The 21,377-nt window shown below is 49.5% G+C and overlaps 1 protein-coding gene across 4 annotated transcripts in view; it reads left to right on the forward strand.

Annotated features, from left to right (window-relative positions):
- Positions 1 to 14,766: 14,766 nt before the first annotated feature.
- The window catches only part of CPNE5 (copine 5), a 94,546-nt gene continuing 87,935 nt past the window's right edge, over positions 14,767 to 21,377 (forward strand). For all 4 annotated transcript variants that reach the window (XM_053602851.1, XM_053602852.1, XM_053602853.1 and 1 more), the window contains exon 1: positions 14,767 to 15,558. In XM_053602851.1, coding sequence (XP_053458826.1) covers positions 15,464 to 15,558 — 95 coding nt within the window. In that variant the 5' untranslated portion in view covers positions 14,767 to 15,463. The remainder of the gene's footprint in view (positions 15,559 to 21,377) is intronic.

The raw sequence follows: 21,377 nt of genomic DNA on the forward strand, positions 1-21,377 counted from the left end.
AATGAGGCAGGATCGCCTGTAGGTGAACCAGGTAGATGTTCTTAGAGACCTGAACATCCCTTGAATTTGCAGAGACCCAACTGCACATTGTAATGGGACCAGCGGTAGTATGAGTTGTGGTTATTTGCTTCCCTAAGCTGGTAGCTCCTTGAGGAGGGAATTATAACTTTTATATTTCTTACTTTTTTTTTTTTTGCAGTTTCTGGCCTGGGCTGGGTTTGAACCCACCACCTCTGGCATATGGGACTGGCGCCCTACCCCTTTGAGCCACAGGCGCCACCCATAACTTTTATATTTCTTAACACTATACATTTTGAGAATGGTGGTTTACTTTATGGTTTACTTTCTCAAGCCTTCCCTTCACTACCTTCACCCTCTTTCTCTGCTGTTTTGTCTCCACAACAAAAAAGCAAAACCCAATAATAACTATATCAGGGCCAGGCACAGTGGCTCACACCTGTAATCCTAGCTCTCTTGAGAGGCTGAGGCAGGAAGATCCCTTGCACTAAGGAGTTTGAGACCAGCCTGAGCAAGAGTGAGACCCCGTCTCTATTAAAACTGGAAAAAATTAGCCCGGACTTGTGGCAGGTGCCTGTAATCCCAGCTACTTGGGAGGCTGAGGCAAGAGGATCTCTTGAATCCAGGGGTTTGAGGTTGTTGTGAACTAGGCCGATGCCACAATACTCCAGCCTGGGCAACAGAGTGAGACTCTGCCTCAACAACAACAAAAAAATCTTGTATCAATGACTTTATCACTTCCTACAGATGGTTGTGGTGTGAAAAGTAATGTTCTACAGTCCGGGAATAGCCTGCACTGGGTGGACATGATTGGATCCTCCTCTGAGAGCAAGGAATAACCTATCCACTAACCTTTTAGGGTTATAATCCTAAAAATCCCCACTTCTATCTAGGGCACAGGGGTGGTAGAAACATACCATTACTACTTTGATGTAAAGAAGGTTCTGCATACCCTTGGGAACAGCACCACAGGCATAGCTCCTCGTTCCTGGAAAGGTACACCAAGTACATGCCAAGGCAGTCGTACATGTGGGGATATGCCAATTTTCATAAAAGATGCAACCTCAAAGAGAAACTTTAATTGTTTCACAGTTTTTAGTGATTCTGCCAATTAGCCAGGGTTGTAGAGATTCCCGTCTGCATATAAGGGGAGCTTGTTTATTTATTTTTTGAGATAGTCTCACTTTGTTGCCCTTGGTAGAGTGCCATGGCGTCATAGCTCACAGCAACCTCCAGCTCTTGGGCTCAAGTGATTCTCTTTCCTCAGCCTCCCTAGTAGCTAGGGCTACAGGTGCCCACCACAACCCCTGGCTATTTTTTTTTTTTTTTTTTAGAGACGGGAGTCTTGCTGTAGCTTAGGCTGGTCTTGAACTCGTGAGCTCAGGCAACCCGCTAACCTCAGCCTCCCAGAGTGCTGGGATTACAGGTGTGAGCCACTGCGCCCGGTCAAGGGGAGCTTGTTTAAAAGAAATCCTGCTTGGCGCCTGTAGCTCAGCGGTTAGGGCACCAAGCCATCAAGCTGGCAGGTTTGAACCCACCTGGGCTTGCCAAACAACAATGACAACTACAGCAACAAAAATAGCTGGGCTTTGTGGCAGGCACCTGTAGTCCCAGCTACTTGGGAGGCGGAGGCAAGAGAATCCCTTGAGCCTACTGAGTCTACTGAGGGCGACATGGTGAGACTCTTGTCTCAAAAAAAAATCCTGCTTGATTCTTCGGTCCTGTGAGCGTCCACATCCTGTCAGGATAAGTACCATTAGAACAAATTTCATTAAAGTGGGGTGTGCTAGTGCACAGACAGCTCATTCCAGTCCTATCTCAAATAGAACAAGGTGAGAGTAGCTTATCAGAAGACAAGGATGTGTTTGAAAGTTGGTTTGAGATTAATGTAGATAGATATGGGACCGCCAGGAGCTAATCACAGGACAGGAGAGAAACTGCTCCCTGTCCCTTGTCAGGTGGGAAGAGGAGATTCGAAACTAATTAGAGAAGGCTTAAAGTTGAGAGGTTTACAGTCAATGAACAGGGCTTCAAACAAGTGCCCCTGGGATGGGTGAGAAGTTGGGACACAGATTATAAAGTTTGTGGCTCCCAAGGCTTCTCACGCCTTAGCACACACAGGAATCACAGAGGGAGCCTAGTAGAAAACAGCTTCTAGTTCTGCCTTCAGCCAGAGATTCTGTATTCTAACCAGCTCCCAGGAAATGGTAACTGCTGGTCCAGATACTGCACTTTAGAGTAGTGAGATCCTAGAGTCACAATCATCCAACATGAAACTGGGGAGAATTTTCTTAAGAGCATAGTGCAAGAAGGGCCATGACCCATAGCCCAGTCCTCTGCCTCCTAGACCAGTGTTCTATGCCTCATCCTATGGCCTTGGAAGAGTGAAGACAATCAAAGCACAGAATAAGCTTTCATAGCTCCTGGCTTTGGCTGCTGAGACTGAGCTTTATCAACAGTGCTCTTCTGTTCCCACTTTAGTATGCTATAGACATCACACTGGTGTTTGGCACTGAAATCCCCTGCTGGTGTGGGCACCAGTGTGGGTAAGGTGGTACGGTCAGTAGATACCACAGAAAATGCAGGGAAAACAGCACCAGCAATGGTGACACTGAAGGAAAAAGATTCTGGAAGCTCCACCGCTCACCAGCACTGTGAGCTTAAACGAGTTTCTTAATGCTCTGCTTTAGTTTCCTCAACCATAAAATGAGGATAATGGTGCTGACCTCATAGGGCTATTGTGAAGATTAGATGAATGAGGACAGGTATTTAGAACAGGAACTGGCATTTTGAAAACACTCAAAAAATGCCAGCTATTGTTATTACCAGTGGCTCTTGAAACTATCACTGCACTTTTGCCTCTTTATCCCAACATCAACGCCGCTCCCTCCCACCAGGCTAACCTCTGAAGTTAAGACCTTGTCTTACTCCCCTCTCTCAGTCTTCCCAGCACCTTAATGCTTTGAGGTTATTGCTGAATGAATCAAATAAATACTCTCTGTCAGAATAAAACTTCAGATCCATTTGCAGAAGTCACCAAACTCAAGCTTTGGCTATGGTATGACAACAAAGCCTCTCCACTATGCCCTCTGGAAGTCCTCAGAGCTTTATGTATTTTTGGATTATGTCTCCAGAATATGTCAAAATAGCTTTCTCTGAATAAGGCAAATGATTCCTACCCCCAGATCCTCGAGCCAGTCTGAGCCATCACTGCTGTGGCCCCTTTTCACTCCACATTCTTGCAATGCGTGGAGAAGGAAGCATTGAAAAAGCACATTTGTTAAAGTGGTAGAGTTTACTGCTTAACAAAGCTCGTTATGTCCTTAGAGCCCTGTTGCCTATATAGTGGGTTACTACTTTTTAGGTAAATGCCAGGACAGGATATCTTCCTGCAACACTCTTGCAGATGAAAAGAGAAGCAAAGTGCAGGGGAAGAAAACATGTTAGGGTCTCACAAAGATTGGCTGTCTGATTTAGAAATTGGGTCCAGAGCTGGTTTGAAGGTAGTAAGTTATCTCATTTGAATGTTCACAAATCATTGATTGAACTCCTAGTTCTAGTCTGTCCCCCATTTTCACTACTGCACTTGATTAGTCCTAAAAAAAAGAAAGAAAGAAAAAAATCAGAACAATCGCTGTTTTTCTTCCAAATGGATAAGATCCTTACCTGCCTCTGAAACCATAGATGTCCAAATGAGGGCAAGGTTTATGGAGAGAGAAATGCGAAGCCTTTGTGTAACCTTGGATAAATCCTTTTACTTCTGCAACTTAATGTCCTAGTTCAAATGTCCAAGGGAACATTTGAACTAGGCCCCCTTTAAAACCTGAGTTTCTGAATTTAGGTCATTCTGAGAAGATTCCTTCAGCTGCCAAGCTTCCATTTAGCATGCTATTTTGGAAATTTGCCACTAGAGGCCACTATGATTACAGTTTAGTCTTGCAGCTTTTTCAAAAGGTAGAATCCTGCAGATGCCTTTCATGGTCTTACTGAGCCAGGCCTGCTACCCTTTGGAAAACCAGCAACTGCTCAGACTCCCGTGAGATGTCAGCCTGGCACAGAATGAGCCTATGGAAGCACTCTGTTGGCACAGTAAGGCTGGATAAGCCCTTGTGACCAGGGCCTGATTCTGTCGCATGCCTAATAGAAGTCAGGACCCTCTTAGCTGCTTAACAGTCCACCTTACAGTTAAATTTACTCATTCAACAAGTAACTTTGGAGCCCCCCTTTTATAACCAACACCAGCAAATATTTTCATAGAATCAGAGAAAGTGAACCAGAAGGAATCTTAGAAGAAAACAAAAAGTTACTATTGCCCCTTCTGTGTTTCATGGTCTGTGGATGCTTCTTGTATATATTGTTCTCTTACTACCCCAAACTAAAATCTAAAGTTAACATTATACCCATTTCTGGATGACCAAACTGAGGACTAAAGGCAAGTAGCACAAAGCCTTGTACAGAGTAAATAATCTTAAGGCCTCGCAGGGCTAGGACTTGAATTTGGAGACTTCTGATCCCAAGTTCATCTCTTTTTCTCTGATCTCCTTGTTTGACACACAGAGGAAGAGGAGATGCAAAAAAGCCATGATCTGGTGGTTAAGCAGAGGACAGAATCTGAATCTCCTGCCTTACAGATTGGGATTGCCAATCTGACAACTCCATCCTAGAGCATCTTCAGGCCCAGCTGGCTGGGAGGCCCTAGCCGCAGCTATCTCCAAGCTCCTTCCACACAGAGCCTAAGCCAGTCCTGCTGAGGCACAGCAGCAGGGAGGGAGCACAAATGACCCTAATCAGTATGTTTATTGGATCATAACTGTATTAGCCTTACCACTCAGCTAATCTCATAGAAATCACTTTCCTCTCCATGAGGATCTTGCCACAGCTCCATTAAGAGCTGCTGCCCCATGTACCCGTGCGGAAGCTCTTGTACAGCAGAAGTAGCTGGGGAGAAACGAGAAGTAATATTTCTACTTCCTCATTACACTGCCAGGGAGCAACTGGCCATTTTACATTCACTGTATAAGAAAAGCTCCCAAAGGAAGGGGAATCTGAAGATCACAATTGTCATTTTGGCAACATTTAGCTCTGAAGGAAATGTCCCTTTTGTGCTTCCCAGGTTGAAAACATTTGTCACGTTGTTTAAGATCAAACAGGAGAAGGGAAGGAACTTACGTTTGGGGGAACTTAACAAGTACCATGTACTTTACACATATTATTCCATTTAATCTTCTCCGAAGAGCTGTGGCCGAGGCATCAGAATGCCTCATTCCATAAAATCGTGTATTTCTTTTTTCTTTCTTTCTTTTCTTTTTTAGAGACAGAGTGTTATTCCGGTGCCCTCAGTAGAGTGCTGTGGTGTCACAGCTCATAGCAACCTCCAGCTCTTGGGCTTAGGCAATTCTCTTGCCTCAGTGTCCCGAGTAGCTGAGACTACAGGTGCCAGCCACAATGCCTGGCTATTTTTTGTTGCAGTTTGACTGGGCCGAGTTTGAACCCGCCATCCTTGGTATATGGGGCCGGCGCCCTATCCACTGAGGCTCAGGTGCCGCCCTAAATTTGTGTATTTCATAGATGAAGGTGCCATGTCTGTTGGTTGGGCCTTGGCAGGGCTGAGCTTCAAGCTAGGGTCTGCTGTCCCTCAATCACACTCTAAAGTCACACAAGGACCATTTTCTGCTCCCTTCAGCTGAAAAAAATAAGGAAACTGGTTTTCAAGCCAGGATTGGTCATTGTACAACTTTAGTAACTTTCTTCCCCAAGCCTTAGTTTTTCCATCTGTAGAATAAGAGGCCTGAACTCATTCTAAGCCCCCTTTAGTCTAAACCTCTATAATTTTTTTTTGCCAGGGCTGGGTTTGAACCCATCACCTCCGGCATATGGGGCCGGCGCCCTACTCCATTGAGCCACAGGCACCGCCCTAAACGTCTATAATTTTGTGATGGCATTTTTCTTCCAGACCAACTCTGGAGTGGGTAGTGCTGCAGGTATATTATTGTTCCTGTTTGTAAGCTGGGGAAATTGAGAAAAAGATACAGTGAGAGAAAGTATGGGGAACCTCGCACTCTGCTACCCCCATCCCTGCACCGGCCCCAGCTCCTGCCCCTAGCAGGCCAGCAGCCTCTGAGGGGCTGTCAGCAGCAGCTCTAAAGCCTGACACTTGAGTCTGGACTAGGCTTCTGATAAAATTATCAGTGAATTGGGGAACAAATACTTCCCGTAATCGGGGCAACTGTTCTTAGCCAGAGGTGGAGGAGGCAAGATGTGAAGTGTGTCTGATGAGCTCCACTCCTGGTACAAAGCCAGAGCTAATAAAATCCGAGGAAATCATGGCAGGCTGCTGTAGATGCAGGCAAGCAAGCTCCAGGGCAGGGCCACTGGGACTTCAGCTTCTGCACAAAGCCAAGATCATGGCATTTTGGGCATGTTTCAGTTACCTTCAGCAGCCAGGCAAGCAAATACAAGCAGCTTGGCATGAAAATGAATTTAGAGTTTAAAAATAAAGGAATATTTCGCCCCCAGTGGCTTCTTAGGCTACCCTGATGCAGTTACAGCCAGGGACGGTGCCAGGCAGCCGTAGTGACAGAGAATCTAAGGGCTGAGATGAAGTATCAGCCCCCACCCCTCCCACATACCTCCTCAGCCTTGGGGAGGGTGGGGGAGTGTCCTTTAGGTGGACCCTCACAGCTACTGGGGCAGGGGAGACACGGGTGGGGGGGGTCAAAGAACAACCTGGATAGAGGCCTCCTGGGTGGAAATCTACCCATTCATCCCTTGTTAGGACCTGAGCATGACAATCAGGAAGGCATCAAGTGCACTGGGGGAAGGCTGAGACTTCAGGGAGGGACCTAGTTTGCTTTTAAGCTTCTGAAGAAATGTGAGAACTCATTCTTCTTTTCCCAAGATGCTCAAACAAGAGGAAATGGGCTTACTTACTTTGAGTGAAGAGACAGTGAGTTCAGGATGCCTAAAAGCCGACTAGCTGGCTTTGCTAGGGGTGATGTATTCAAATGAAATTAAATCCAGCAAAAAGAAAGAGTGAGGCTGAATCTGGGAATGGCCAGGCTATGGAGAACCAAGGTGAGAAGGCCTGGACCCCTGCCTTCAGGGCACACCCCTAGCTACGGAGTAAAGGGAGGGGAAAATCCACCCAAGAGAAGCGTTTTAGGTGTTCGCTGGGAGGAGAAACGCAATCAGGCTAGCTTTTTAGAAGAGAAGGCACCTGAAAGAGTATGATTTGGGCCCAGCAGAGAGGAAGGGGCAGGAACAAAGGCCCAGAAGCAAGTAAATGGGGATGGTTCTGGTTGGGAATGAAGGCCTGGGGGTGGGTTTGGGGAGATGAAAGGTCACTTTGGCCTTTACTGTGGAAGGCCCAGAGATGGTACATTTGTGTTCATCAGTCAACCGAAAGTCATGGCAAACCATCTGCCCTTGAAGAAGCTGAGGTGAAAAAAAGAAAGGATCTAGAAGATTGATTCTGATGAGAGTGCCTGATAGCTTTTGTCTGTAATTTTGCTTATTGGCCAAATAACCCTGTGTGAATTTCTTTCCTTCTCTAGACCTGGTTCCTAGATCTATAAAATCTAGGGGAGTTGGTTTATCTTAAAGTCCTTTGCAGGGTTGAGGTATCTAATCCCACGACTCACAATACCAAGCTATATATTAGATTAAAAGCCTGTAGGTGAGGATAGGATTGGAGAAGGGGACAGGCTGGGCTGTCTATGCTTGGACATAGCAAAAAGTAGAAGGGTCAAGGTCCTGAGCACAGATGCCATGGTGCTGGAGTGGGCCTGCCGACTTGTGAGAGGTCTGTCCTGGGCATTGTTGACAGAGACTAAGGCTCCCGGACAGGGCCCAGATTGAGGTTCCGGAGCAGAGGCATTGCTCTGAGGAGCAAAGACAAGGCAATGCCTCTGAACCAACATAGTTCTTGGTCTGCATCCTGTCTCCAGCAGGAGCTTAGGCAATTTAAGTTACTGAACTGCTTTGGACCTTAGTTTGCTTAGCTGAAAAAATGGAGCAAAGAATGCCCATTATTCTCCTATAGCTTTCCTAGGACATAAACTCAAAATGAGTGCTAACACCACTGGACTAGGCTACTTAAGAGCCTGGTCTTCACTCATCTCTCCATCCCTAGTGATGAACTAGTGCGTCACATGGTACAGAGGGGTCAAGGTTTGTTAAGTGGGCATGACAGGAACTTGGTGCCCGAGGTCATTGTGAGGATTAAATGTGGGCTGGATGTTAAATTCTCACCACCCCCCATGCTTATTGCATGAGTAGGTCCTCAGTAAATAAATACATAAAAGTCCCTTCCCTTCTCCGTGGTACTAGCCAAGCGGCCAGAGAATCTCAATTTAATAGTTGCCAAACAACAAGTCAACAGTGAATTCATAACAGATGCTGAATACATGTTTGCTGGATGGAGAGATAGACGAGCTGTGTGTGGTGGGGAAGACTCCGGCCTTGTCTGGGACCAGTGAGTGGGTACCAGGGAGTCTCGATGAAGGGCTCAGTGTTTCTGACGACAAGGGTGGACTTTTCTTTTTTCTTTTTTTTGAGACAGAGTCTCACTACGTTGCCCTCAGTAGACTGCCGTGGCATCACCACTCACAGCAACCTCAAACTCTTGGGCTTAAGTGATTCTCTTGCCTCAGCCTCCCAAGTAGCTGGGACTACAGGTGCCCGCCACAATGCCCGGCTATTTCTTTGTTGCAGTTGTCATTGTTGTTTAGCAAGCCCAGCTGGGTTGGAACCCACCTGCCTCAGTGTATGTGGCCGGTGCCCTAACCACTGAGCTATGGGTACTGAGCTGGACTTTTCATTTAGTCATCTGAAAAAATGGAGCAAAGGCACTCCAGCCCCTAGGACAGTGCCAGACACTGGAGGGGCTGGAGGTAAACAAAGAACAAGGTCATTGCCTGCATAAAGCTTATATCCTAGTGGCAAAGCAGACAAGGATAATGCCATGAAGAAAAATAAAGGAAGGCGAGGGGAATGAAAGAAACAAGGGAAGACTGATAAGTCATGTGGCCAGGAAAGCTGTCACAACGAGGGGCCATTTAGCTGGAGACCTGAGGAACCTGAAGGACCCAGGGGAGAATGTTCCGGGCTGAGCAAGTACAAAGGTCCTGAGACAGGGCCAGTGATGGGGCCAAGGTGGCTGGAGTGGACTCAGTAAGAGGGAGAGGAGGAGGAAAGGAAGCAGAGAGCTCGAGCCACAGGGCCCGAGGCCCAGTAAATCCTTTTACCCCAGAGTGAGATGGGAGCCAGGCAAGGGCCTTAAGCAGATGAGTGACACAACTTGACCATGGTTGTGTGGATCCTCTGGTTGTTGGGAAGGTTCCAGTCTTTAGACTATAAGGCTTGGGAGGTCACCCTCACTTTCAAAAGCATAAGTGGCTGGAAGGGAGAGGCGGGCAAGAGAAGTGAGAGAGGGAGCTAGAGCCCACTGGGCTGCAGACAGATGCTGGGGCAGGGCTGGGTGGAGGGTACATCCTAGGAGCAGGAGAGGCTACTGGGCAGGCAGCAGGAGGGCCCTGGGGCTTCTCTTTGCCCAGATGAAACACGGGCTGAGCTAGCTGTCACAGTGATGTGGGGAGAGGCAGAAGCAAGAGGCAGCACGGAACTCTAGGTGAGATGGTGGGGCATTTGGCCGGAGGCTGCCACCCTTCCAGGAGGAATGAGAGAGTAGAAGCATGGAGCGTCCCGCGGCTGGCTTCCCGACTCTTCCTCTATCCCAGCAGAACAGGGCTTCTCACCACACCTTCTGAGGCAGGACTTCACTGCCTGTGGGCATCTGGCCTCACTGTTAGTGGGATTTCTTATCAAGGGAAGTGTCGGGTGACCTTGAGTCCATCACCCCCTCCTCTCTAAGCGTTTCAGTAAAAGAAGGGGTTTAACCTAGATGGTCTCCACCCAAGCTCCTTCTAGGATTTCTATTAATGGATGGAATCAGATGCTGTATCTCCCCGGCCTCTTTATTGCTGTGGTGGTTTCAAGTTCCTGTCGTGCCCTCCTAACTTTCCTTCTGTCCCTTGGGCTGCCAGGTACAGCAGTGCAAGGTGTTGACTGTATAAAGGCACCCAGACAGGGGGGTAGATGGGAGCTCAAAACCAGCCCACACTCAGCCCAAAAAGCTGCGTACCCTACCTGGCTCAAGGTTGCATTTACCCAGAGTAAAAAGAATGCCGTTTTCCCTAGTCTGTCCTAAAGTGCAAGCCCCCGCCACCCCATCTCAGGCACATGCCCACTTCTTCTCTTCATGCCCTTTTCTCCTACCATCCTCAGCCTCAGCATTTACAAGATGTGGCTAGGGAGGGGAGGAGGGACAGCAGCTGCCTCTTCTGTGAGGAGCTCTGCCTCCTAAACCAGTGGTGCTTTTCCTCTCCTTATCAATGCTGTGAGTTGCCTCTTGAAATTGCTCTGCCGTCATTAACACGGTGGATTAGGTCAGATGAGAGCATGTTTGCAGTCTTGGATGGCAAAGGCAAAACGCTGATGCTTATTATTCCGGATCTTCTGGGCATGGCCCATTCCGTGCTTGCAGTTCTTAATCAGAGAGATGAGCGGCAGTTACGTGGTTGGTGGGCCAGGGCCACGGTTGGTTCTAATTTGGCTGCCAGGCCCAGACAGCATGTCTGCAGCACCTGCTGGCTCACCCATGGACTCGCGGGTGATGGACATCATGGGTGACCACGGTTACTCAGAACTATTATAGTTCTCAAAGGAGAAATACTCCCTCCAAGGGCAACAGCTGTCTGGGGCTGCTTTCGAACCATTAGCAATTCATTTGAGGAGAGACTGGGAGGATTTTTTCCCCCTGGGCCTGATCAGCAAGTTTTATGTTCTGAGGCTCGCGGGCAGTCTTGCTTCTCACCCCCTGGCCTCATATTCTACATACAGCTGTCCTGTGCTCCAGCTGCTCTATAGTCCCCAGTCACAGATCTCTGGCCCTTGGCCTCTGGTCGGCGCCCTGCCCCATCCTTCCCCTTTACTTTAGCGTGCTCCAGTTCTCCACATCCCACTGCCAGCACCTGCATTTCTTTGCCCAGAGCTTTCTCTGGCTCCCAGAACCTGCACTGCCACTCTGTGCTGATCAGGCCAAAAGTGCCAGGAAATGAACACCTCCAGAAGCAGCTCCCAGCCACTGCCCTGATGACTGGAGGAAGCTGCTGTAAACATCCCAGCACCCTCACCTCTCTGATGGCAACATTTAAGGTATGTTTACAGTCTCCCAGAGTTCTCTGGTGAGAGTGAGTGAGCCCTGTTCACCCCCAGCAATAACTGGCTTGATAAAGCACATCATTTTGGCTGCCTTTCCTTTCCTATCTCACCTCCACACTATCTCTTTATCCTCCTCTAGTGTGAAGGTCCCTGTCCCTCCAACATTTATATGTTGAAACTTATTTGCCAATGTAATAGTACTATGAAGTGGGGCCTTTAGGAGGCTCTGCAAAGGGGCTCAAGGGAGCCAGCGAGGCCCCTTTTTGGCCTTTCACGTTCTGATATGTGAGGACACAGTGTTTGCTTCTCTGGAAGATGCAGCAACAAGGTGCCATCTTGGAAGCATAGACATCATCTGCTGGCACTTTGATCTTAGACTTCTCAGCCTCTAAAACTGTGAGAAATATATTTCTTCTGTAAATAACCCAGTCTAGAGTATTTTGTTATAGCAATAGTAACAGACTAAGACATCTCCCAAACAACCTACTCACATTCTAATCTTTGTCTCAGAATCTGCTTCTAAGGGAAACTAAGACTATGGTCCCCGCCACTGGGCCATGTACTGGTACTGGTCTATGGCCTGTTAGGAACCAGGCCACACAGCAGGAGGTGAGCAGCCAGCGACCAAAGTGAAGCTTCATCTGCCACTGTCTTCCATCACCCCCAGATGGGACTGTCTAGTTGTAAGAACACAAGCTCAGAGCTCCCACTCATTCTGCATTATGGTGACTTACATAATTATTATATATTACAATGTAATAATAATAGAAAGAAAGCACATAATAAATGTAATGCACTTGACTCATCCCCAAACCACTCCCCCTCCATCCCATCTATGTAAAAATAGTCTTCAATGAAACCAGTCCCCAGCGCCAAAAAGGTTGGGAACCACTGAACTAAGACATCATCTCCAATGTCCATCTCAGTGTCAGCTCCTTTTTGCAGTTTTCCCTGACCCTCCCTTGTTCCCACTCCTGGGGCAGAATGGTTGGTTATTCTACTCTGTTCTGGAGCCCTTTAAACCTCCCTTAATGCATACCTCAAGGTGCACTGTGGTCTAGCTGTCATGGGGCCCCACTAGCCTGAGAACTCTTTGGGGATAGATACTATGTCTTTTCACCTTTTAATTCTCTGAGCCTAGAATAATGCCTGGCACAAGCAGGTACCCAAAATATTTTTTTTTTTTTTGCCAAAGATAACAGCAATGAAAATGCAATAACTAAGGGGAATGGAATGACACAAACAGGTCCCTACATCTTTGAATAAAGAGTCCCTGGGGCTGCTAAATTTGTCACTTTGCAAGGTTACTTGGTTAGAACTTCAGTCTCACTACTCACCTATTCAACAAGCTGCAATGGCTCCTTATTGTTGTGCTCTCCAACTGGGCTTTATTTCACTGATGACTTTCCATCATCTGGCCCCATCCTAAGAGGTAGTCAAGCCTCTTGCTCAGAGTCAGGTTTTGCTCTCAGCTGCCTGGCTTCTTCACTCTGCCAGTTCCCAGTTGGCTAATCACAGGCAAGTTACTTAGTTTCTTTGGGCCCTAGCTTCCTTATTTATTGAATATAGATAATAATCCGTTTCTATAGATTTTGAGAATTTAAAATCATGCATGGCCCTTGTGAATCTATGACAAACCACTAAATTATATACTTTAAAATGGCAATTTTATGGTATATGAATAGTATTTCAAGAAAAAATTAAGTATGGACAGGTGCAGTGGCAGCACTTGTAGTCCTAGCTACAGGGAGGCTGCAGGAGGATTGTTTTAGGCCAGGAATTCCAGGCTGTGAGCTATGGTCCTGCCTGTGAATAGTCTAGGCAACATAGGGAGAATCAGTCTCTTAAAAAAAAATTAAGTTTATGGGGGCAAGACATGATTGCAAGAGGGACTTTACCTAATAATTGCAATCAGTGTAACCTGGCTTATTGTACCCTCAATGAATCCCCAACAACAACAAAAAAAAGGCAAAAAAAAAAAAAACAAACAAAAAAATTAAGTATAGTGTCTAGTTCAGATCTTTGAATAAAACAGTGGTGATCATTGTTAATCAACAAGGTTTCTCAAGTGCCACGCTTACAGAAGGTGCTTAGTAAATACTCATGGAATGTATGGAGAACATATTCCATAGGTATGTTTTATTTAAGTATTGTCTACACTAGGTGGGTGGTGGGGAACGTAGAGATTCTAAGCCCAGTTCTGCATCCTTTAGGAAAGGAAGACTGAGTTATTCTCCATGGAGGGAGGGCTCCATGGAAGGAGGGTCAGGCCAAACATGACCTAGCTATGCCCCACTGCCTGAGGAGTTCCAGCCTCAGCCTGTGTGTCCCATCAGGCAGAACCAAACCCAGCTGATCCTGAGCCATGGTAAACAGTCCTAGGTTAAGTTATGTCTTCTTCCTTATAACTATCTTTCATTCTAGCTGTACCTGATGTTCTGGGAATTGGCTTCAAACAGAATGTGGATGACCCTCTTAGGGTCCTGCTGCCACAGATGAGGCCCAGAGGGTGTGGCTCTTCTCCGCCTGTCTGCAGGTTCTTGGCCTCCTGGCCAAAGCACAGCCTGCTTTGAAGTGGAAGCTCCATCTCAGCAAAGCTTAGGTTGAGGCTGAGGAGGGGCTGCAGGTGGATTTTCTGCAGACAAGTCTAACGTCTGGGTGCGTGTGCAGCCTCATGGGAATGTCTCATGGCAGCAACCGTGGGTCCAGAAGTGTGAGGCCAGGGTGAGGTGGGGGCCGCCAGGGTGTTGGGTGGGAAGGGGGCTGCTTGAAAGATGTTTCAATTGTCCCCTAGCTCCCTGACACTCTCCCCTGGATCCCAGGGCAGGCCCTGGAGCCCTGGCACACAGCAAGATCCCTCTACTCAGACCTGGTTACACAGAAGCCCAAAGAGCTAGGGCCGCCCTTCTAGTCTGGTGGCAGAAGCTTCTAGACCTGGAGGCTTACTTAGCCGGGTGGTCACGACTGGCGGAGGAAGGAGAGGGCGCTGGCTCTTGGTTTAGGAGGCCGACTTGGTGAGGCAGGGCAGGCGGGAACCAGAGGCGGGAAGGGAGAAGCGCCCACGTACCGCACCGACTCTACCCCGCCAAGAGGCCATCACTGAGAAACCATGATGCTCCCCCCTGGCTCTAGGGGTCTCCTCCACGCACCTCCCGATAAGGGGATGTAGAGTCTGATTCCGGACAGAAACCTGCCCCCGGATGGTGCGCACACACAGCAGAGACCCTCCTCCCCAATCCCGTGGGGGCTTTTTTGGACGCTTCCCTCCCACTCCAGCCCCGTACCCGCCCTGCATACATAGGCCCTTCCAAACAAGCGTCCCTTGGTTCACACAATCCTCCCTTCCCGGGTATGGAGACCCCAGATGGGAGGTGGGGGTAGCGGGCGCACGCAAAGACGTCCGCGACCGGGACCATCCCTGGCTGTCACCCTCCACGTCCCCAGCATCTGAAGCCGCGTCCCCGTGCCCGCCGCACACACACACACGCTCACACACGCTCGCACTGAGCGCAGACCCCGCCCGCGGCCCCGCCCCGGCCCCTGCGGGCGCCCCCTCCGGCGCTGGCGGGTCCGCACACAGCCCACCCGGGTGGCGGGAGGCGGCGGCTTCGGGCAGATTTGATTTTCCCGCAGCCCGGGCACCCAGGAGCCAGAGCCCAAGCCTGGGAAGTGGCGCTTGCAACCGCGTCTCAACCCCGCTGCCGCCCGCGCCGAGACCCAGCGAAAGGCGGCGCAGCCCAGGCGCTCCGGGCTCGGTGCTGCCCGCGCCCCGCCACCCCCGCCGCCCGCGCCCCATCCGGCCCCTCCAGCCCCCCAGGCTCCTCTCCCGGTCTCCTGTAGCCCCTCTACCCCGGCCCAGGGCTGCACGCACGCCCCTCTCTCTGTTCCCCTCTCCACGACTCTGCGCGTCCCTCCCAGCACCCTCTCCCCGCGCCCCTCTCTGCCTCTCCCCGCTGCGCCCCAGCTTCCTGGGCTCTTTGCCCCTCCCGCTGGGCCCCTAGCCTCTTCGCGGCGTCACCCGAGCCCCCTCTTGGATTCGCGGCCCCCGCTCCCTCCGCCCTCTTCCCTCTCTCACTTCCCACGCCCCCTCTTCGCGCTCCTCTCTCCTCCCCTTGCCGCCCAGCCCTGGCTCTGGAGTTGGGGGAGAGCCCAGGGCTCCAGCCGCTCTGGAGGAGGCGTGAATCGCGCAGGGATTGACTAATTTGGGGTGGGGGTGCGGTGGGCGATGGAGCAGCCCGAGGACATGGCGTCGCTGAGCGAGTTCGACTCCTTGGCGGGCAGCATCCCGGCCACCAAGGTGGAGATCACCGTGTCCTGCAGGTGAGCCGCCCGCTGGATGGGTCCCCCTGCCCCGCCCCTGAATCCGGAGCCCCCTTGCCTCTTGGACGCTCTACCTCCGCGCGCCCCCTTCCCACAGTGTCCTTTCCTCCAAGACGCGCCCCTGCCTTTCGGCCAGGAGCCTCTGCCCAGCTGCGGGGGGCGACCGCAAGATGGCAAGCCAGGCTGGGGTCCTACCCCAGAAAGTTTGCACTTCAGGTTGTTGCTTCAAAGAGGCAGGAAGATACCGGAACAGGGGTCCAGACGCCTGAGTAGGCAGAGGGAGGTGATGAAAGGCTACACCAGGGTCTCCCCTTCGGCTTATCGCAGGTCATCCCCTCCCCGAATAGAGAAGTCAGTGATTTGCCCCATCCACCCCGACACCCTCCTGTGCCTTCCTCTCTTATTCTTCCTCTTCTTTGCCCCAGCATCCTCATCCTCTCCTCCCTCACCCACCCACTGTCCTAGACCCCAGGATTCTAAAGCTTTCCTTCCCCTCCAAAAAACGACAAAATCAACTCTTGGAAAAGAATCAGATTGAATCAGTCATACTGAGGCGTGGATAAATGATAACAACTTAAAGAGGTACCATTTAAAAAACCGATAACTTGGGTCCAAAATCTTAAGCCAAAGGAATAGAACACTGTGAAATTTTAGAGCCCAGCAGGGAAGGAGGAGGAAGTATTTTGGGGGTTACCACCCCCAAATCCTCATGTCACATAGGATTAGGCGGGCTTGACTTCTCTAAGAGCTGGATCTCCCCCAGGTTCCATCAGCTGAGGGGAAGGCTGCCCTGGGCAGTAAGAGGGTTTGGGTGGCAAAGGGGGGATGCTTCCCTAGTGCAGTCACTCTGTGGCTGGCCTAGGATCCCTGCCTCTCTAGGACTGTATATGGGGCCAGCGTGAGGGGCACCGTGGCCCAGGCATAGGCCCCCTTAAGGTTCCCCCAGAGATGCCAAGCTCCCTGAGCCAAATAACTGACAGCATTTCCAGAGCTCTGACTGGTTATCCTTCGAAATCACCTACCACATCCTCTTCTAAATCACTCATTGGTCATCCCTCACAAAGGGGTGACCTCGTCCCCCCTCCCCAGCCCTGCATTACAAAATTGTGGCATTAGGGAGGAGTGAGTAGGGCCAGATAAGCTGGACAAAGGCATGAAAGAGGGAAGGATTCAGGAGCATTCTCTATTGAAGACTTGTGGGTGAGTGGGAGTGAGGGCTAGTGGATCAAACATAGCTGCCCCCTGAGCCAGGCCCTCCACAGGCTTCTGTGATAGCTCCCAGTGTCTCCCCTAGTCCCACACCCTGTGCTGTCACAATCATCTCTCAGCACCATTTGCACCTTGCCAGTGCCATTTGCATCTTGCTGTTACTCTGCTGGGGGATTCTTGATGGCCCATTAGCTCCAGTCTCCCCTCCTTAGCCATGGGTAGCTGACACAGCCCACCCTCCCTTCTGCACACACAGCCCTGCTCCTGGTGCTCCCTCCTAGCCTTCAGTCATACCGTCATCTTCTGAGTAGTCTCGAAATCCTTCCCACCTCTGAGCCTCTGAACAGCCTGTTCCCTGTCCAGATTTCACTCTTCTTTCAGCTCTGCCACTTGGTGTCCCCCCATCCTGAAAGGCCTGGCTTCATGCTCCCCACTCTCACATCCTATGAGACACCCAGCTCCTTTTTTTTTTTTTTTTTTTGAGACAAAGTCTCACTTTGTTGTCCTTGGTAGAGTGCCGTGGCGTCATAGCTCAAGCGATTCTCTTGCCTCAGCCTCCCGAGTATCTGGGATTACAGGCGCCCACCACAACACTTGGCTATTTTTTTAGAGATGGGGTCTTGTTCTTGCTCAGGCTGGTCTTGAACCCTTGAGCTCAGGTAGTCCATCCACCTCAGCCTCCCAGAATGCTAGGATTACAGGCGTGAACCACGCACCCAGCTTCCAGCTCCATCTATTATTTCTGTGTTCCCTAGGCCCCTGACTACTCAGCTTGTCCCACGGGTCACTCGTGTACTGAGGACTAAACCTCTTAAGACTCTCAGGTGTGTAGACTTGACTTGACTTCATCCCTCTGCCAAAGCATTTCAGGGATTCCCACCCTGAATCAGACTCACAAACCCACTCCTCCAGGGGAGAGAAAAGACAGGTGATATTGTGGTTTGGGAATTAGGCTTCTTGAAATGGAACCTCTGCTTCATCACTTGGGGGCAAACTTGAAGCCATAGTTTACCCTATTTGTCAAGTAGAAACGATAAGCAATATGTACTCACAGAGAAACCTGTTTAGCAAGGTAGTTTGGCAGAAGTGGGGGTTGAGGGGGTGGCACTGAGCCCTAGCACACTACTTTGCAGTTGCTTGGCACACAGTAAGTGTTTAATAAGTAGCAACCCTTAGGCAGTAGCACTTGGTCCCTCTTGTTTGCTCTGTGGAAGTAGAGGTGTGTCCAAAGGACTCAAACCTCTCACACAAGAAGTTCCTTGGGATGCATCTGAGTCTTCAGGGGATGTGGTTCCGGGGCCAACCCTGGCTTCCATTCCCTTGCAGGGGAGTGATCCATCAGCCTGAGGAGGGTCTGACCTGGGGCCTGCTGCTGTTCTCCAAGGAAGCCCAAGGGTGGAGAAGTGGGTTTTAGTGGAGAGGGATGAAGAGGGAGGAGTCATTTGGAACAAAGTGGAGGGGAGAAGGCAATCTGAGTGGTCTTGAAATTGTAGATTGCTCTTTTTGCCCCAATCAGGTGCTTTTATTCAGGTTCTAGAACAGAAGCGGGTCAGGGGTTGGGAGAAAGTAGGGGGAAAAAAGGAGAGGAGGACGAGGGTGGGGAGGAGGGAGAGAGGCACAGAGTGACTTTCCCTAGCATATTGTTGGCGACATGGTTACCAGTTAAAAGAAGTCAAATCCTTCTCTCCTATACTTTGTGGTCAGTACTATAGGGCCTTAGGAGTGGAGGCTATGTGATGCTCCTGCCCTGAGCATCTAGGTGACACCTGCTGGTAGGCAGGGTATAGTAGGGCAGACGGAGGGGCTGGTGGGGCGAGAAGTCTAAGGGGTTTCAAGATGAGCAACTGGGGTTCAGGTGGCAAGCATTTCACGGGGCCAGCATTTCAGGGAAGATTATGAGTTGCAATTTCTGGCTCTCAAAAACGCTAGCATGAATCCTATGTACTCAATCTTGATATGAGGACAATTAATGACAATTAAGTTTATGGGGGGGGGGAAGCAGAAAGAGGGATGGAGGGAGGAGGGTGGGGCCTTAGTGTGTGTCACACTTTATGGGGGCAAGACATGATTGCAAGAGGGACTTTACCTAACAATTGCAATCAGTGTAACTGGCTTATTGTACCCTCAATGAATCCCCAACAATAAAAAAAAAAAAAAAAAAAAAAAACGCTAGTTTCCAGTTCCCTTCTCCCTCTGTTCCTTATGATGGGTCCTAGCACCCCCTGCAACCTCAGAAGCCCTACCGCCCATGCCTATTCTAGGCACTCCAAGGTGAACAGAGCTGCTTGATACAGGGACATATCTGAGTCAGAGCAGAGGACCACCATGGGGGCCCAGCTGAGTCTGCTGAAGGCAGATGACAATATGGGATGGACATGTTCAAGTGGAGTATGTCCTGGGCTAGTCTATAGTTTACTCCCAGACAATTATTTTCACCAATTTTGGTAACCTCAGAGCTGAAGATTAAAAAGCCTCTTTTGTGTGACACAGTGGTTAGACTGTGAGCTCTGGCATCTGTCTCCTTAGGTTTGAATCCCAGCCCTGTTCCAGTGACCAAGGTAAACGACCTAAGTTGTCTGTGCTTCAGTTTCCCTATCTGTAGAGCAAGCATAATCCTTACAAGTAAGGAGGATTAAATGGATTAATCCATGAATAGTGATTGATATCAATTATTTGACACCTGGAAGTAAATAAAGATCTGTGTCTATACTTGGGTCCCAGGTTTGTATGAGTCCTGAAGATCTGATAGATCTAGAGATTCTTAGAGGTTGTTTTGGGAGTGGGTAAGCAGCTGGTTTATGGAACTTGATATCAGCAGACATTGTAGAAAATATGACTTTAGACCAGGTACAGTGTTGCGCCTCTAATCCCAGAACTTTGGGAAGCTAAGGTGGGAGGATCACTTGAGGCCAGGAATTCGAGACCAACCTGGGCAACATAACAATACCCTCATCCTCTACAAAAAATTATAAAAATTATTTGGGAGTGGTGGCAGGTACCTATAATTCTAGCAAATGGAGAGGCTGAGGCGGGAGGATCGCTTGAGCCCAAGAGTTTGAGGCTGAAGTGAGCTGTGATTGTGTTATTGCACTACAGCCTGGACAGCAGAACAAGACCTGTGTGCAAGAAGAAAGAAATAAAGGAAAAGAGAGAGAGAAAAGAAAAGAAGGGCGGCGCCTATGGCTCAGTAGGTAGGGCGCCGGCCCCAAATACGGAGGCTGATGGGTTCAAACCCGGCCCCAGCCAAACAGCAACAAAAAATAGCCTGGTGTTGTGGCGGGCACCTATAATCCCAGCCACTGCGAGGCCGAGGCAAGAGAATCACTTAAGCCCAGGAGTTGGAGGTTGCTGTGAGCTGTGACGCCACAGCACTCTACCAAGGGCGAGAAAGTGAGACTCTGTCTCTAAAAAAAAAGAGGAAAGAAAAGAGGGCAGTGCCTATGGGTCAGTGGATAGGGCACCGGTCCCATATACCAAGGATGGTGGGTTCAAACCCGGCCCCGGCCAAACTGCAAACAAAAAATAGCCGGGCATTGTGGCAGGCGCCTGTAGTCCCAGCTACTGGGAGGCTGAGGCCAGAGAATTGCCTAAGCCCAGAAGTTGGAGGTTGCTGTGAGCTGTGTGATGCCATGCGCTCTACCAAGGGTGATAAAGTGAGATTCTGTCTCCAAAAAAAAAGAAGAAGAAGAAAGAAAAGAAGATGAAAATGTGACTTTAAAGACCCCACACACCCCTGAGCCAAAAGTTCTTCCTTCCTCCAATCTTTGATGGTCTGTTCTAGAACTTTCCTGTCTTTATTTAGCCACTCTGCAGACCCATTCAAAATTTACCTGTCTGGTGTCCCATTCCCCAAAGGTCTCCCTATTTTTCAGGTCTCTGTGCAACCCATTGTCTGGTGCAGGGATCTCTATCAGCATGTTAGTTAGGAAGAATGATTTGCATTTTTTATATAACAGGAAACCTTTGTGCTTGGGCAGGGTCCTGCTGAAGAAGCAATGCACAGTTCCACATTGTGGCCTCCTGAGACCCAGATTCTCGGGGAAGATGGGAGGGGAGAGTCCAGAGGGAGCCTGATCACTTAGCCCTGCTGGAAGCTCTCAAGCAGCTGCTCTCTCCCCGCCAGCTGGTATGGGGCCGGTGGGCAGCTGTGGCCTCTGCCCCAGAGATATTGTTGCTGTCTGTTCAAGTTGGCATTTTGCTGCCCTGGGGCCTGAGAAGCAGCCCTGCCTCAGGAGCAGTGCTGTGGACCTCTCAGAAGGAGTGTGAACCTGCTGAGAGTTTTTTTGTGACAAAAAGAGGATAGGTGGCTTTGGAGATGGGGAGGCCTGGGGACCGTGGGGCAGATATCAAAGCCAGAGGTAGGAAAATGAGGTCCATTTAACCATTCAGTATGCCAATATACTCAGTTTAATAGAGCCAGAGGAATATTAACGGTGGCACTGATTGGGTAAGTATTTACATCTGTATTAGGCTGGACCGTACCCAATTGCCTATATGTAACATTTTTAACCTATTCAAATAGCACTTTTTGTATGGTTCAAACTCAGATAATTATATTATCTTCCAGTTGCTTTGTAACAAATCACAAACCTAGTAGCTTAGAACAACAG

Source organism: Nycticebus coucang, chromosome 9 (assembly GCF_027406575.1).
Source record: "Nycticebus coucang isolate mNycCou1 chromosome 9, mNycCou1.pri, whole genome shotgun sequence".
Classification (NCBI taxonomy): domain Eukaryota; kingdom Metazoa; phylum Chordata; class Mammalia; order Primates; family Lorisidae; genus Nycticebus; species Nycticebus coucang.